This window comes from Pteropus alecto, unplaced genomic scaffold (assembly GCF_000325575.1).
Source record: "Pteropus alecto unplaced genomic scaffold, ASM32557v1 scaffold15, whole genome shotgun sequence".
Classification (NCBI taxonomy): Eukaryota; Metazoa; Chordata; class Mammalia; order Chiroptera; family Pteropodidae; genus Pteropus; species Pteropus alecto.
In genome coordinates, this window is record NW_006436286.1 from 2,697,842 (window position 1) to 2,715,187 (window position 17,346).

Here is a 17,346-nt window from a genome sequence, read left to right on the forward strand (position 1 = left end):
CCTGCCTCCTGCGCCCGCGTCCGCCGCTGCAGCTCCCTGGGCCACCCCCGCCCCCACCCCCCACCCCGGGTGCAGCTACGGTTGGGATCCTGGGTCCGAATTCCGACCCGCTGACGGGGTATCACGTTCTCGCCTCTCGGCGCGGGAAGGAGCTGGGCTCCTATACTGACAGGCCGAGTCAGAGGGTGTGGAGGGACACGGCCGGACAAGAGGCTTCCATTCCGGCTTCGGGTGTTTTAGATCCTTCTCGTTCTTGCCAGAGGCAGGAGTGGGGGCCCTTCGCGGCACTCCCCCCCTCCTCCTCCCCCGTCCCGGCCCCACTGTGACTTCCCAATGAGTCACACAGGGCCGTCGCCCAGCACCAGCCTGCCAGCCACCTGGAGAAGTGTCCTGCTTGCCAGCCCCAGCCACAAGTCCCCGGTGTCCAGCCTAGGTAGGCAGCCAGTACCTGAGGGCTATTTCCTGCTGGCTCAGCAGGTGTGGAACAGGCCTGGCCCACCATCCAATGAGCCCAAACCACGCCCTCTCTTCAAATTCGTTTCTTCCTTAGTATTTTCCCTCAGTCCTAGGGTATTCTTTAGAGTCTTCTTTACCTCCTATGCCTGCCAGTATAGGAGCCCAGATAATCCCCTGTTATAAAGTGGACCCGACACATTTTTTGTTTGATGGAAGATGAAGGGAGTTGGGGGATGGGGAGGGACAGTGAAAGAGACTACCACACTAAAGGAATTTTTAAAAAGGTCAGAGAAGCCAACTTGGGGACTAGATGCGAGAGCTTAGTAAAACTACTTCTCTCCCCCTTTTTAAAGATGGCCAACGTAGGAAATAAATTTTGCAATTACTGAAATCATTTGCCAGTGATGGATACGTGGCAGGTATGGAAATGGAACTCATAGATAAGTTATATTACAGCTAAAAACAACAGAGAATAGCTTCTGGATATCGCCTTATTACAATATCCAACTGAGAGTATAAAAACCTTGAGCAAATCATCCCAAAATGGAGCAGCGTCATGGACTCTTTCCATCTTGCAATTCAACGAGGATCATCCTACTTGTCTGCTCACCTGCCCATGAGGTGATTAGATGTCTCCTGTCGCTAATGGGGGCGGGGGGAGGGGGGGACTCCAGCTGCCCAAACAAAAAAAAGTCTCCCTCTGCGCTCCGTTTCTCCATCTTTCCTTCTTGATTGGAGATGGGCAAGAATAGGAAGGAAAATACTATTTTTAAAGAATGTTTTCGCTTTACGTTCTCGCTGAAAAGATTCTTTTGCAAATGCAGAATCTTGGTTTGAGTTTTGGAAATAACCCAACTTACCTCTTAAATTTTGATATTGATTTTAATTAGATTACTTTGGTATAATATTGGTACATCTGTGTTTATGTGTGTGTACAGTCTCTGTGTGTGTGTGTGTGTGTATCCATGGGAAGGATGATTTATTCCAGGCTTAATGCTACTCTTATCCATAACTTAAAATAAGTCTCAGGCTCTTCAAGCTGTCCCATCGAACGGCACCAACATTTCTGGATGTTTTGGTTCAAACATTCAGAATACTCAGGAATAGGTCCTTGTTCCCACCTGATTAATGCTGTTCTTTCATATTTCTAGGAGTGAAAGCATGAATATCGCCAAATGTCTTTAGATTTTGCACATGCTGGGAACAAGGCCATTCATGTAAATCTACCAAGAAAGGACTGTGTTCTCTTCTGGGGGACTCTTTATTACTTAAGTATATTTACACCAAGATATACGTACACAGGCATGACCCTCTGTATCCAAGTGTAGTTGAGAAGACACAGGGTCACTAGTGGGAACCGAATCTCATGGCACCTGTTTTTAAACATTCATTTCTTTGTTCTCTGGGTTAGCAAAGGTCAGGAAGACCTGTTCCAGCGTTATCTGACTGATGGAATAATCTTCCAAATCGAATCGGTCTTTAGCATCCTCCAAAATTCCGAACACCTTCAACAACAACAAGAAAGCGGTTGCCCCTGTATTCCTCCCCTCCAGTCCCCAACCCGGGTGAGCCTCTCCTCCACCGACTCCAACTCCTGCCAACTCCCTGTCAGTGCTGGAGGGAAACAGGCAGAATGGATCCTTGAGCATCTGAGAGCGAGCAATTAAATACCGGGGGCCGCCGAAAGTAACTTAACTTCTGCTTCCCCTGGAACCCCTGGTTCCCGTCCCACATTCCACGTAGCTAAATCCCAGATACTTCCCACTATTAGCGGTCTCTTCACGTGTCATGTTAGAGGGGCGTGGTTTCTACAGTCACCTTTGCCCAGCTATTGTCCTTGCTGGGAATGTAATAGTTAAGGTTCCCTTGGTTCTCCTGTTTTAATTCGCTACCTAAGAAAGGAAAGATGGGATAGGTGAGTAATCTTACAGATTTCACTTAAAATTGCCAAAGTATTGCTTAATTATGTAACAGAATGGCAAAGACGACATTATGACAAAAGAGGATGTGAACACATAACTCATTCTCTTCGGTGTACATGACATGGTTAATTTGTTTCAGCAGATTTATTCCTGATGAAAGAGTGACGTTCATAACAATTATGGAGGGCAGGCTTTCAGGCACGCTCAAAAAAACATCAGCTCACGTGGCCAAAGAATGGAACCAGAGCCTTCCGAAATTCTAATGTCACTACAAGACTTTATTCCTGGACGTAGGGCTGAGACTATGAGCTGGAGGATGTTTCGTCTGCGTGTGCACGGTGTGTCTGCTGGGGAGGTGAGCAGGACACGGCCTCCTCGCTACGATTGCATGCCATGTGACCACGTGAGAGAGGAAATCCTACATACACATCCCCCAAGTCAGGCAGTGTGTTCTCGTGTCTTTTACAGGTGAGTTAAGAACCCATTTCTAATTTAGAACAAACCGATGTGTTTACAGTTAACGCATGTTTGCAGACTGCGGATTGAATTAACTGGGATTAAAATGTGTTAAAGTAAAAAAAATAAATACATGTTCATAACGATGTATGGATTTTCTTAATATGAATTTTAACGCATGTATTGCCTCCATGATAATGTAAAGCTCTTTTTTTAATGCGAAATGTTTCAAACAGAGAGCTTAGTGAATTATTCAAAGCGAATACTGGTGAAACCACCCAACCTATGCACATACCCTTAAAAATCTAGGCGGAGTTTTCCTACTTTTGAACTTTCTGTGAATGGAATCACCTGGCATATATTCTTTTCTTTTGGCTTCTTTCATTCAATGTTTGTAAGATTAATTAATGTCAATGCATCTAGCTGTACATATGTAGATTGTATCTATATATTCACTTGCCTTTCTAAATTACAATCTGGTGTATAAATAGTCCACAATTTGTTTTATGATTACTTTAGTAAGTCCTCTTTAAAGTAGACATTCTGGATGTCTTTTGCTCATAGGATTTGTTTCTTCTCTTTAAACATCAATATTTGGGTATAGGTTTCATATCCATTCCTTTTTGATTCCGTCATGTTTGAAGAGCTACTTGTTTAAAAATATTGTGCATAAGGCCTGGGCAACCACCACCTTGGAGTGTCTCTAACCCATATCCCCGTTAAAGGAGACCTTCTGTGTCCACGTTTTCAAGGCCGGGTCTTGGGTTAGTGCTTAGTGTTCCTCCTTCAATAGAGCAGGTGGCTAGGACAGCTCACAGTAAAGGAGTTTTGGTCATAGCTTCTCTTTGTGGTAATTTAGGGGCCACATGAAATAGAACTGATACAATAAGTACTCAAAAATATTTGCCGAATGAATGCGTAAGTGAATGTTGAACCTCTTAAAGGACATTTCCATCTGCATGGCCAAAGGCACATCATAACCACCATGACCAACACTGAGGAATTATTTTCCCACACATCTGCTTTCCACATCTGCTCTACTATCCATTTCTCATCTATTTTCTGACCTCCTTTCTTACGGTGTAACTGATCATGTTATTTTCCATTGCCTGGAGATAAACTTCCAACTCCTCAGCCTGACACACAATGGGAACTTTTGTGATATTTTGGTCAGCCTACCAAATTGGAAACTAAGATGAAAAACCAGAACTATTAAAAGCCTTGCCATGCCCCTGGCTTTATGTTTAGGAAAGAGAGGTAAGGGACAAATAATTTCTGTCTCTGGTATTGTAGCAGATACGCAGAGAGGCGCTTACTGATTTTAGCATACTGAAGCAGATCTATTCTCAAAAGGAGAGAAAAGCTCTGTGGTTCTTGTTTGCATTGTAACACCATGTCCTGGCTGAGTCCAAAAGACCAGAGTTACATGCTTAGCTGGAGGATAAAAGCCTTAAAACTTCACCTGGATAATATGTGAAAATACTTGAGAATTATAATAGTAATTATGACTTTGGGGATATAATTTACATGGAGAAATCCAAATCTGCCTTATTAAAGTGATACAGAAGCTTAGTGTGACTCGTGTGTGTGTGTGTGTGTGTGTGTGTGTGTGTGTGTGTAAAACTTCTTACCATAACCAGGCATAAGAAGTTGTAGAAAGAAGGGTCCCAAAAGGAATTCGGTGTGGAAGTCAATAAAAGTCAATAATCTATAGGAAGCAGTTATTGCAGACATAAACCACATGCACAGTGAGATAGCAAACATGACTTGATATGTCTTGAATAAGGTTAGCCCAGCCCAATTTACCTGGGAATGTAATTGTGATGAAAAATTTTAAATCATCTAATTTATGCTCTTGTGTATCAATCTTGACCTTGATCTTTAGGGTGTAAATATTGCCAAACTTGTTCTTGAGGTGCTGAGGGCTGCCCAAGCACATGAACTTTCCCTTTACCATGATGGCCAGCCTGGTACAGAAGGCATCACATTCCTCTATTCTAGCAAAATAAGATAAAAGAACAATGTAAAATAAAGCACGCTCTTTCGGCAGACCTTCTATAATTCAAACAGTGCTTGCCAACCCTCTTCCAACCCTCCCAATGAGTCACACCTGTGGGAGGTTATAATAATGGCTTTGCCACTTTCACGTGCCCGTGTCACAGCACCCCAGAGCAGGTGGCGGGCTACTGGGTCCATGCCAGTTGATGGCTCATCCAGCAAAATGACTGTGGGTTTTCCCATTAGGGCAATAGCAGTACTCAACCTACGTTTGCATCCTCCACTTCATGATCATAGAAGGAGAGAGAATATAGGGAAAGGGGAAGATACACAAATTATTTACTTACAGGATAACATTGGCACAAACATCTCAAATGCTGAAAGTCTCAGCAGACACTTAACATGGACATCTGTAATGCTGATTACATGTGACGTCAACAAGGTAGCAGGCTCCAGTACAGGTGGATATATCAATTACTTTTTCGTTTGAAATATAGAGGATATACGTTTTTATGTAACCGATTTTGGCAGCGTCATCAGTGGCATTTACTTACTAGTTTTTAGGGTGTCATGATTTCCCAGGTACAGAAATCCCACCCTAATTTAAAGGTCTACATCCCTTCTTTCTTGGAAAACAAAGAACCATATAGACTCTAGGAAGAATATGATGGTCCCCTTTGAGATTCAGAGGCTACAGTTCAAACATAACTAGGATTTTGAGTTTCCTCTCTACAAAGGAAAGGCGTGGGACCATGTAGATCTGTTGTATGACTGCATTTTAACCTAGCGACTCATTATACAGTTTCACAACTAAATAACCATGTGACAGAGGGAGTTAGGTGGAGCCGTGGGCAGGTATTTCAAACATCAGAAACATGGAGAAGCACCACAACATTAGCAGCAGCAACAAAAGATCGGCGTAATGACTCACCTGTAGGTTCTGATAATCTTGTCAGCATGGGGTTCCAGTTGCAGTGAATTCAACCAATTGTTCACATACAGCTGAATCTGGGACTCAGAGATTCCCCATAATCTGGCATACATGATCATTATTTCGCGACCAGTCATGTATTCCAGCAAGGCATCAGTTTGAGGACAATAGCCAATTCTTGACTTCACCTGATTACAAAAATTGCCTTAATAAGGACCCACGTCATCTGTCCCACTGAGCACGCTTGAATAAGATAGAAGACCATGCTTCTAATAGTACTACCCAAAATTTTTCTTTTCTTTTTTTTTTATTAAAAACAATTGGGGTTACATTAATATTTTTTTCAAATAAAATCAAATAAATTTCAAGTGTACCATTCAACAGTATGTCGTATATATATCGCATTGTGTGTTCACCACCCAAAGTTAGATTTCCTCCCTTCACCATATATTTGACCCCTTTTATCCCTATCTACCTCCCTCCTCCTCCCCCTTCCCTTGGGTAACCACTAATCCACAGTCTGTGTCCATGAGTCTCTGTTTGTTTGTCATGTTTGGTTGTGCTTTTAGTTTTATATCCCACATATGAGTGAAATCATATGGTTTTCAGTTTTTTCTGTCTGACTTATTTTGCTTAGCATGATTACCTCAAGATCCATCCATGTTGTAGCAAATGGCAGTGTTTCATCTTTTGGCTGAAAAATTTTTTTCTAAAGGCTACAAAATTATGGCCACTTGGATCTATTGTAATAAATTGGAATTATAGATTCCCCAATTCAGTTTTAATAATCTTGGGGATGAAGAGGTTGGAAATAAAACTCCACAGCCCACTGAATTTGGAGGAGTATTAGGATACAAGATGCTCGCCTCATTAATAAGAAATTCCAAGGGGGCATGGCCAGCATGGTTGTTCTTGCACAGTCATGTGTAGACCTTGTTTCACAGTAAGGCTGAACCAGAAGCAAAGCCTTTTCCCACTCCGACTAACAGGAGAATTCAATGAGTTTTGCTTTATCAATTAAGCAATCCTTTTGTGGATTTGTTTTCTAGGCACCCAGAGAAAAAGGTATGAATATCAGTTTATTGAAATTAATTAAAAATTAAAAATAATTACAATTATTTTAAATAATTAATTTAAATGTGTATTTTTTCTCTGGGGTTTTATTAATTACTTTACAATGATCTTGGACTATTAATGCCCCTAGACTCTTAGCAGAAATCAACTAAACCCCTTCTTTATTCTGGGTACGAAATTATTCTTCCATATAATTTTTTTAAAGTAAATAAGCTACATGCATAGATAACTCAGCAAACAAGAAAAAAACTAACATGAATGCTGTTAGCAGAAACAATACTCACCAAAAACATATTTGTAATGACTTCAGGTATTAAGGTTAGTAGATCAGATGAGAAAACAGTTAATTACTGTGTTTAAATAAATTTTAAAAGCTTAAAAATATCTTGATGAAAGAGAAAAGTATAAAGTCATACAGACTTTTAGAAATGAACCACATATATCATCTAAAAACAAACAAACAAAAAAAGTTATATTACAATTTCTGTGATTGAGTTTGACAGCAATTTAGTCACAATGGAAAAATTTAACCTGCTGAAGACTGGTCATAAGAATGTACCCAGAATTCAGCACAAAATTAAAAAAAGGGAACTATAAGAGCAATACTGAGAGATAAGGATGATAGACTGGAAATGCAACTAGATAACTAGAATTGTAACAGGACAGAAAGACCAGAACAGGAGAAAACTTGAAAAATTAATAAGTGAAAATGATCCAGGACCAATTTAAAATACTGATAAATTCAAGAATGTCAATAAATTCCAAGAGAACGAAAATTTAAAGATCCATATCTAGGTACTTCACATCGAAGCTATGTAAGACAAAGGGAAAAATTTTAAAGCAGCCACAGGAAAAAAATATTTTTTATATAGACTATCAGACTGACAGCTAATTTCTCAAAAGTAGTGATGGAAGCTAGATGATAATTAAACAACATATTAATCTGCTAAAGAAATGTAATCAGAAACCTCAAATTCTATACACAGTAAAAAAAACTTTTGCCAGTGAAGGTGAATTAAAGGTATTGATAGAAAGAAAATAAAACATGAATAATAAAAAGTTTTCCTGAGACCGAGAGGGAGAAAACATTTGCAATTGCCATTTCTCTTCGATGCTGAGCAGAGGTTCTAGCCTTTGCAGTAAGGAAAGAAAAAAAAAAGCATAGGGTTAGAAAGGAAAACAAATCCTCATTATCTGCAGCCTTCACGATTGCATAAGTAAAGATTCTTATATAACATAAATAAATGTTAGAATTAAGAGAAATTACAATTTTAAATACTGAATACAAATTCAGTATTTAAAAATCAGCTGTACTTCTATAGACCATCAAGTAGTAATAAAAATAAAGTCATTTAATATTAAAACATAAAAATATTGAAATAAATTGTATAAAATATAATTTCTTCATCTTATACCCATAAGATAAGCTGAATTCTCTTATTAATGTCACATCGATGCGCAACTATAAAACTATTATTCTGAGACATTTATTGAGAACGAAATACATGGAAAGATATATTTACTATAAACATGTCAATCTTCTGGAATCCAACTCAAAATTCTTGCATTTGTATGCAAAGATAATTCCTTGATTCATCTGTAATTTTAAAAGTTCAAGAATAACCAAGGTAACATCGAAGAACAAAGTTTTCACTCTAAAATATAATGACTTTTTATGACTATCATAATTAAGAAAGTATGACAGTGGGTCAAAGATGAACGAATAGACCTATAAAAAGAGCACAGTCCAGAAACTGACACATATTTAAGCAATACTTGAAAGCTGATAACCTGATAGTGCAGAGAAGTTGGAGCAAGGACAGTCTTTCAACAAAATGTGCTGGGTCATTTGGCTATCTATATGTTAACAACAAAAAAAAAACAGAATCTTGACCCTTATTGAATAGTATGCCGATGAATTATAGATTTAAATGTAAAAGGTAATGCAATTAAATTATAAATAGGAACAAAGGAAATTTAATGTTTAATTTAAATCCAGGGTAGGTAAGGAGTTCTTAAAAGGACCCAAAAACAATAAACATAGAGAAAAAACAGACTGCATTAAAATTTTTAAAATTTTCTTTGTCAAAAGAAAAATACAAAAAGAATGTCTTTGAATAATTACTAAAAGAAACCTATGTAATTTTATTAACCAATGTCATCTCAATAAATTTAATTAAAAATTGATAACTGAAAGACAGGCAACCCAATAGAAAAATGGGCAAAATATGTGAATATCTAAGTTTCCAATAAATATTTGATGATATATTCAACTTCATACATTATCAAAAAAATGGAAACTACTAACTTGCAACACAACATCCAAGATAAAAAAATCTAAAAGACTGTCAACACAAAATATTGACCAGGATGTAGAATGATGGAAACTGTCATAAACGGCTGTCAGGAGAGGAAATTGGTACAAATCATATTGTAAAACTATTCAGCAGTATTGACTAAAGTAGAATATGCATATACTTTAAGGTCCAGTAATTATATATGTAAGAATATATCTAGCAGAAATGTGTATATATTTGCACCAAAAGTCATGTTAAGCAGTCATTAGGGCACTATTAATACAACTAAAACTCAGAATCAATACAAATGTCCCTCAAACTTGGAGTAGGTAAGTATATTTTTCAGATTCATATAATTAAATGTTATACAGCAATATAAATGAACAAACTACCTCTATAAGTGACAATATGAATGAAGCTCACAACATAATATTGGCTTAAAGAAGCCAGAAAGAAGTACACAGTATAATTATATTCATATAATGTTCAAAATGTTCAAAAATAAGTGAAACTAATATGTGGTGAAAAAAGTCAACATGGTAGTTTACATTGAAATTAATTAATAATTCACAAAAGAATTTACTAATAATAGACAGTGATGAATTAAAAGAGAATAACTAATTAATATTTTCATATAATACAAAGAATGCACACGATAAAATCCAACACTAAGATGCTATAAGCTTGTAGCAAAGTAGGCACAGAAATGAATTTTCTTAAACTGATAAAGTGTAGCTACCAAATATAATATACAGTAGTAGAAATTTAGGAGAATTTCTTTCAAAGGCAGAAAAAAAAAATCCATTATTACCACCAGTATTCAGCATTGGACCAGTGGTCCCACTTTATGCAACAGCACATGAAATGAGGTATGGCAATTGAAAATTTTGATGGCTCCCAGGTAGGAGGAAGGATTGGTGGGGGAGGGGGAAGGAAACGGGGAAGGGTTAAGAAGTACAAATTGGTAGTTACAGTCATGGGGATATAAACTACAGCCCAGGGAATATAGTCAGTAATATTGTAATAACTGCGTATGGTATCAGATGGGTACTAGTTTTATTGGGGTGATCACTTTGTAAGTTATATAAATGTCTAATTGCTATGTTGTACACCTGAAGCTAATATAATATTGTATGTCAAGTATAATTGAAAAATAAAATATATTTTAAAAATGAGAGTAGAAAAAGAAGAACATCCTAAACCTAAAGCTAGCAGAAAGAAGGAAATAATAAAGATTAAAGATAAATAAAACAGAAAATAGAAAAACAATAGAGAAAATCAACAAAACTAAAAGCTGGTACCTGGAAAAGATCAACAAAATTAACAAACTTTACTAGATTGCCTAAGAAAAAAAAGGGAAGATACTATTTATTAAAACCAGAAATAAAGTGGGAACATTACTACTGATTTTATAGAACTATAAAGGTTACAGAGACTGCCATGAACAGTTGCACAGCAATAATTTGGATAACGTAGATGAAACGGGACAATTCCTAGAGACACAACATACTGAGACCGAATCATGAATAAATAGAAAATTTGAAAAGACCGCTAGCTGGTAAGGGGCTTGAATCGCTGATCACAAACCTCCCAACAAAGACAAGTCCTGGGTAAGATGATTTCACCGGTCGGTTCAAGAAGAATTCACGCCAACCTTTCTTAAGCTCTTCCAACAAATTAAAAATGAAGGACAAGTCCTAACTCATTTTCTTTTTATGCGAGAGTCACCCTACTGCCAAAGCCATAAAAGACATGAAAAGGAAACCATAGACCAATATCCCTTGTGAATATTGATACAAAAATATAATATAATATAATATAATACTAAAAACTGTAATTTGGCAGCATATTAAAAGGGTTATATACCACGACAAAGTGGGATTTATTCCTGGAATGTGAGGATAGTTTAATATGTGAAAATCAATCAAGCTAATACACAACATTAACAAAATGAATGATCCACTTAATTGATGAAGAAAACGCATTTGACAAAATTTAACGTGCTTCCATGATGAAAACATACAACCAACTAGGTCAGGGTCAAAATTTATTCTTAGCATGTGAATATCTAGTTGTCCTAACTGCATTTGTCCCAGCACCATAAAAGGACGCTTCCTTACCGTAATAAAGGCCATATTAAAAAATCCATAGCTAACATCATACACAGCGGTGAGAGACTGAAGGCCATCCTCCAAAGACCAAGAACCAGACAAGGATGCCTGCTCTTATTACTTCTGTTCAACAGAGTGTTGAAAATTCTATCCACAGTAATTTGTCGAGAAAAAGAAATTAAAAACATCCAAATTAGAAAGAAGGAAGTAAAACGATCGTTGTTCACAGGTCCTATGATCCCATAGGTAGGAAACCCTGAAGAGCACACACACAGACGCACAAAACCAGTTAGAACTAATAGAGAAATTCAGTTGATTTACAAGACGCACAAAACCAGTTAGAACAGAGAAATTCAGCAGTTACGAGATGTAAAATCAATGTGCAAAAATCAGTTACATTTCTATACATTAACAATGAATAATCCAAAAAGGAAATTTAAAAAATGCAATGTACAATAGCATCAAACATAAATAAATAAAATACTTGGAAATAGACTTAACCAAGGAATCAAAAGACATATTCACTGAAAACTACAAAACATTATCCTATGTACATGGATTAAGAGACTTAATATTATTAAGATGTCAGAATTACCAAAAAATTATCTACAGAGTCAATGCAATCTTTGTCAAAATCCTAATGATTTTTTGCATAAATGGGAAACATAGGGTGGGTTCATTCTAAAATTCATATTGAAGTTCGAGTCCATGATTAGCCAATACACTCTCCGAAAAGAAGAACAAAGTTGGAGGACTCAGACTTCCTGCTCTCGAAACTTGCTAAAAAGCTACAGAAATCAGAACAGTGGCATAAAGATGGGCACATGGAACGACGAGACAGGACGGCTCATAAACACATCCTTGCAAAAATGGTCAAATGATTTTCAACAAGAGTGCCAAGCCCATTCAATAGTTAACAGTCTTTCAACCAATGGTGCTAGGACAACTAGATATTCACATGCAAAGAATGAATTTTGACCCTTACCTTACACTATACACAAAAATTAACGCAAAATGGACCAAAGACTTAAAAGTAAATACTAAAGCTATAAAAGTCTTTGAAGAAAACATAGAAGGTTGTGACATTGGATTTGGCAATGATTTTGAGACTATGAAATCAAAAGTATAAGTAAGAAAAGAAAAAGTACATAAATTGTATTTCATCAAAATTTTTAAATTTTCCACATCAAAGGATATTGGCAAGGCAACCAACAGAATGAGAGAAAATATTTTCAAATCACATATATGATGAGAGATAATTATATAGATTCCATAAAGAACTCTTCCAACAACAAAAACTGAACAACACAATTTAAAAGTGTGCTAAGGACTTGAAAGGGCAGTTCTCCAAAATACACAAATGGCCAATAAGCACGTGAAAAGATGCTCAACATCAAAATCATTATGAGAAATGTAAATCCAACAAGGACATACTACTTCGCACCCATTAGGATGGCTATTGTAGATAAAATAGAAAATAACAGTGCTAGCGATGATGTGGAGAAACTGGAAGTCTTATGAATTGCTGGCAGAAATGTAAAATGGTGCAGCCATTATGGAATACAGTATGGCACTTCCTCAAAAAATCAAACAGGGGGAAAATAAATCAAATGTTAAACAAACAAACAAACAAACAAATAAATAGATAGATAAATAGATAAATAAATAAATAAAATGTTTAAAAGCATTAAACGAATTAAAATCCACTTTTAGGGATGTGCCCCCAAATAATTGAAAGCAGGGGCTCAAACAGATATTTGTACACCGATTTAAGAGACGCGTTATTCACAATTGCCAAAATGTGGAAACAACCCCAATATCCATTAGCAGGGGTCCCCAACCCCGGGCAACGGACCAGTACCAGTCCATGGCCTCTCTGGAACCAGGTGGCACAACAGGAGAGGAAGCTTCATCTGTATCTGCAGTCACTCCCCAGCACCAGCATCACCGCCTCAGCTCCACCTCAGATCATCGGCCAGCGGACTCTCATAGGAGCCCTGGTCCCCGGTGCCAAAAAGGTTGGGGATCACTGCTTAATGGATAAATGGATAAACACGGCGTGGTATACACATATAATGGAATATCATTCAGCCTTAAAATGGCATAAAATCCTGACACATAGGTGAACCGTGAAGGCAGTATGCTAGGTGAACTAAGTCAGACAAAAAAGGACAAATATTACATGATTCCACGGATATGAGATACGTAGAACAGTCAAATTCATAGAGACAGAAAATAGAACAGTAGTTACCAGGGATGGAGAAGGGATGGAGAGTTACTGTTTAACAGGTCCAGGTTTCCGTTTTGGGATAATAAAAAAGTTCTAGAGCTGGACAGTGGTGAAGGTTGCACAATAACGTGTACTGAACGCCAATGAATTGCACATCCAGAAATGTTTAAAATGGTAATTTTTATGTCATGTAATTTTTACTACAACAAAATGGACAATGTTTAAAACATTTCTAAGGCCTGAGAGAATGAAAAGATCACCATGTATCATGTTTCAGAACAGCCGAGTGGGAGACATTCCCCGAGGCCTGAAAACGCTTCCTCGGACTTAACTGAATTAGTCATTACAAGAGGCTCATATTTGCCTGTTCGCCTGGTCTCTTTTTAAATTTGACACTTTTTAAATGTGACAGAGAGACTCTCTCTTTGGTTCCCAATTTAGCTTTTTCTCTTTGGCGCCATCTTCATTTCATCCTTTTTCGTGTTTTCATTTCTCACGGTCAAGCGACTGGTTCCACAACCCTACAGCCCCCAAGTGGGTTGGATGAGGATATTTAGGGAGACCCCACTCATCCCTTCCACCCGCAGGACCTCCTCACCTTCTTTCACCATGTGTCACTTCTTCCTTCTACTTCCTGTCTAGTATAAACGCGACCAAGTTGTTCAATGTACAAAACATCTCCTGCCTCCTTCTCTCAATTCGGTAAATTCTAATTCTTCCCTTTGCGTCACAGATAACTATTTTTCAAAATATGATGCAAATTTGTAGCTACCGTTTATCCTACAGCCCGCAGCTCCCCCATCCCCACCTGCTAGATTTCCCGATGACGGTGTTCAATGAACCCGAAGAGGAAAGAACTGCACCCTGGGCTCCCATCACCTCCACTCACTAACCCTGTTGTGACAGCTCTTGCCAGCTTCACCGAATGAGTTCTAGCTGCTAAAGATAACGGACGCTGCTCAGTGCCTGAGACTTCTTGAAATCTGACCCTTTTGACCATTATCATTTCCTTCTTGAATGTTTCTCCCCACTTAAGTGTCTTTCCCAGTCATGCCTTTCTCCCTTGGTGGCACATACAGCCAATGACTGGCTTTGCTGGATACAAAGGCCTGCTACCTTGTCTCAACGTGGGGCTGCTGGGAAAGGCCATCCACAGGCAGCGCCCTAAGATGAATCAAGGCTTCAGCTGCAACTACATTGCAGGTTGTCGCCTGCTGAAGTCTTTCCTTCCGTATAGTACTTTGTCTGGCATATGTTAGATGCACTGTTGAGAGAATCTGCCTTTTACAAAGAATCCACGAAAAACACTCTTGTGTTACATTCTGCTCGAATTGCCTCGTTATCTCTCTTCAAAAATGCATTTCTCTCTCCAGAATCTACCAAGTCCCCAGTATCAATGCCCTGATTCCTGTCTGTTACCTTCAGCCATCTGCCCATCATCGGCGCCTTGAGTCCTCGTGCTTCTCATCCTAAGACTGCGATAGCGTCTTACCTTCTGAAGATCTTTGGTGATGTTAAAGCCATCGAGGAACACCTCCCCGGAGGTAGCGGTCTCCTCCCCCGTCAGCATTTGGAAGGTGGTGGTCTTTCCGGCCCCGTTGAACCCAAGCAGTCCAAAACAGTCCCCGCATTGGATTGCGGTGGAGATATTTCTCACGGCCAGAATGACTGGACACCTGAAATAGATCTAAAAAAAAATACGAGAAACGCAAGAGAGTAAAGAATATCTGTAGGTCAGATACAGGAAACGCCTCGGCCCCCTGTCTCACAGGAGCTGTCTTGGAATGGGGAGAATACTCTTCAGTCCCAAAGAATGATGGGGGACCCTGGACAGACAGCATGACATGCTCTGGGGAGGCGTGAGACCACGCCTGTCTGGTGGACGTTACCTTCGTGAGCTCCTTGATAAGCACCGTGGAGCTGAGCGACGCCCGAGGCTGCTCCAGGATTCTCTTTCGTTCGTTCTCTACATCTTCATCTTCAGATTCTCCAGATAATTCCTTGGACAGGTCTTTCTGCATTTTTGAGACAAGAATCACAGATGTGGGAGCCCTTCAATGTCAGGTCTAGAGACTGCATGGCTTCGTAAAAGCTAAACTGGAAGATGATCTCAAAGATGTCAAAACAGGAAGTTTGAGTCAACTCAAGCAATTTCTGGATATGGGCTCAACACCTCATGTGCATCTTGACTAAGTGTTTGAATAATCAATAGTTCATCAGTAGATTGAGGGTGAGGACGAGGGAAGAAGGCAAAGTTATTTCCTATGCTAGAAATAGTGTGAATTAACGTGCTACTATGTGTACTATAAATCTTTAAAAGACAGAATTCAAAGTATTGGGATAAATAGTTTTTATCACTTAGACCCTTATGAAGGAAGAAGGAAGCCATTTAAAGAAGATGGGGAACTCTGAAAAACAGTCATAAACTTTGTAATAATAAATACACTTTGTCAAGATTAAACTGCAATGGGAGCTTAGAAAATAAACAAGACTTAACTAGACTTTTCCTAAGAAACTCCCTGAACCATATAGTCCATATTTTCAAAATAAATATTATAAGGTAAAATTGTGTTTTGTTTTGCTTTTTTTTTTTTTTATAATCTTGATTAGACCAAGTATCATCAGGAAACTGATCTCGAGATGTCAGAACAGAAATTTGGCATAATTTTAAAGATCATTTTATCCAATCACTTCAGAACAGATTGATTTTTTATTTCCACAGATTAAGAAATGAGGATTAGCTAGCCTGAAGTTTTTTCCAGAATTGGACACCTCATGGAAAACTGAAGCCACAACTGAGGTCAATCAAGTGTGATTTAGTCCTATCACAGTATGTTCAACATTGAACAGCTAAAGAGGGATTAAGTCTTTCTTTTATGAGGGAGAGAGAAATAAATGGCTGTGACTTCATACAGAAAAATTTAAGACTAACAGAATGGCAATGTGAGGAGATAATGGGCCTGTCCCTCAACGAAATCTGCAATGATTATTTAAATAATAACCATTTAAAGCCTTTATAAATCATGCTTCAAAAAGAGAAATCATACAGAGAAATCAAAAAGAGAAATTAGAAAATACTTTGAACATTTGAATGGTAATAAAAATAGGAGGAATCATTATTTTCAGGCAGCTAGAGAGAACACTGCGTACAGGGACGTGTTTAGCATCGAATGTTTATATTGGAAAAGAGGAAAGACCTAAAAGCTACGGCTTCAGGCTTCGCATAAAGAAATTAGAACAAAAGAGAGAAGTAAACCAAGAGTAAGTAGAAGGAAAAAATTATAAAAATAAAGACCAAAAAAAATCAATGAATGAAAGGGAAAATAGTCAATAAGAGAACAAATCAATAGACGAATTAATAAAATTTGGTTCTTTAAAGTGATCAACAAAATGAATGCAGTTTATTGTAGGTAAATTATACCTTAATATTTTATTTAAGAAAATATATTTCTGTGGACATAGAGTTTTCTTTTCTCCAGGAACTGAGGTAGTCATATGTAGCTACATGCTTTTCAGGCCTAATATCCATTTTCTTAGCATTATTCTTAAGGTCCATGCTTAATTACTCACCTTCTTGAATGTCTTATAGATACCAAAGTAAACGTATCGATTGAAAAACGTCCTTAGTTTCCACAAAATTGACTCCCAAAAGAAAGCCAGGAGAAGGCAAGTAAAACCTATGATACTCATCATAATCATATACTTTCCAATCATTTTCTCCTCCAAAGAATAAACACTCTTTGTGGTATCTGAGAATGACAGAGAGAGAGAGAGAGAGAGAGAGAGAAGAGAGAGAGAGAGAGAGAGAGAGAGAGAGAGAGATATCTTATTATGTTAGGCTATATTGAGACAAAGTATTTAGAATGTGAGA

At 38.0% G+C, this 17,346-nt stretch overlaps 1 protein-coding gene across 1 annotated transcript in view; it reads right to left on the bottom strand.

The window, feature by feature from the left end:
• Positions 1–1,835: 1,835 nt before the first annotated feature.
• LOC102884742 (ATP-binding cassette sub-family A member 3) overlaps positions 1,836–17,346 on the bottom strand; it is an 84,451-nt gene continuing 68,940 nt past the window's right edge. Inside the window, exons 23-30 of the mRNA XM_025047284.1 lie at positions 17,046–17,224; positions 15,365–15,490; positions 14,968–15,162; positions 5,764–5,951; positions 4,945–5,115; positions 4,641–4,831; positions 2,275–2,348; positions 1,836–1,961 (exon numbers count right to left, since the gene is read on the bottom strand). Of these exons, the coding sequence (XP_024903052.1) occupies positions 1,836–1,961; positions 2,275–2,348; positions 4,641–4,831; positions 4,945–5,115; positions 5,764–5,951; positions 14,968–15,162; positions 15,365–15,490; positions 17,046–17,224 (1,250 nt within the window). The remainder of the gene's footprint in view (positions 1,962–2,274; positions 2,349–4,640; positions 4,832–4,944; positions 5,116–5,763; positions 5,952–14,967; positions 15,163–15,364; positions 15,491–17,045; positions 17,225–17,346) is intronic.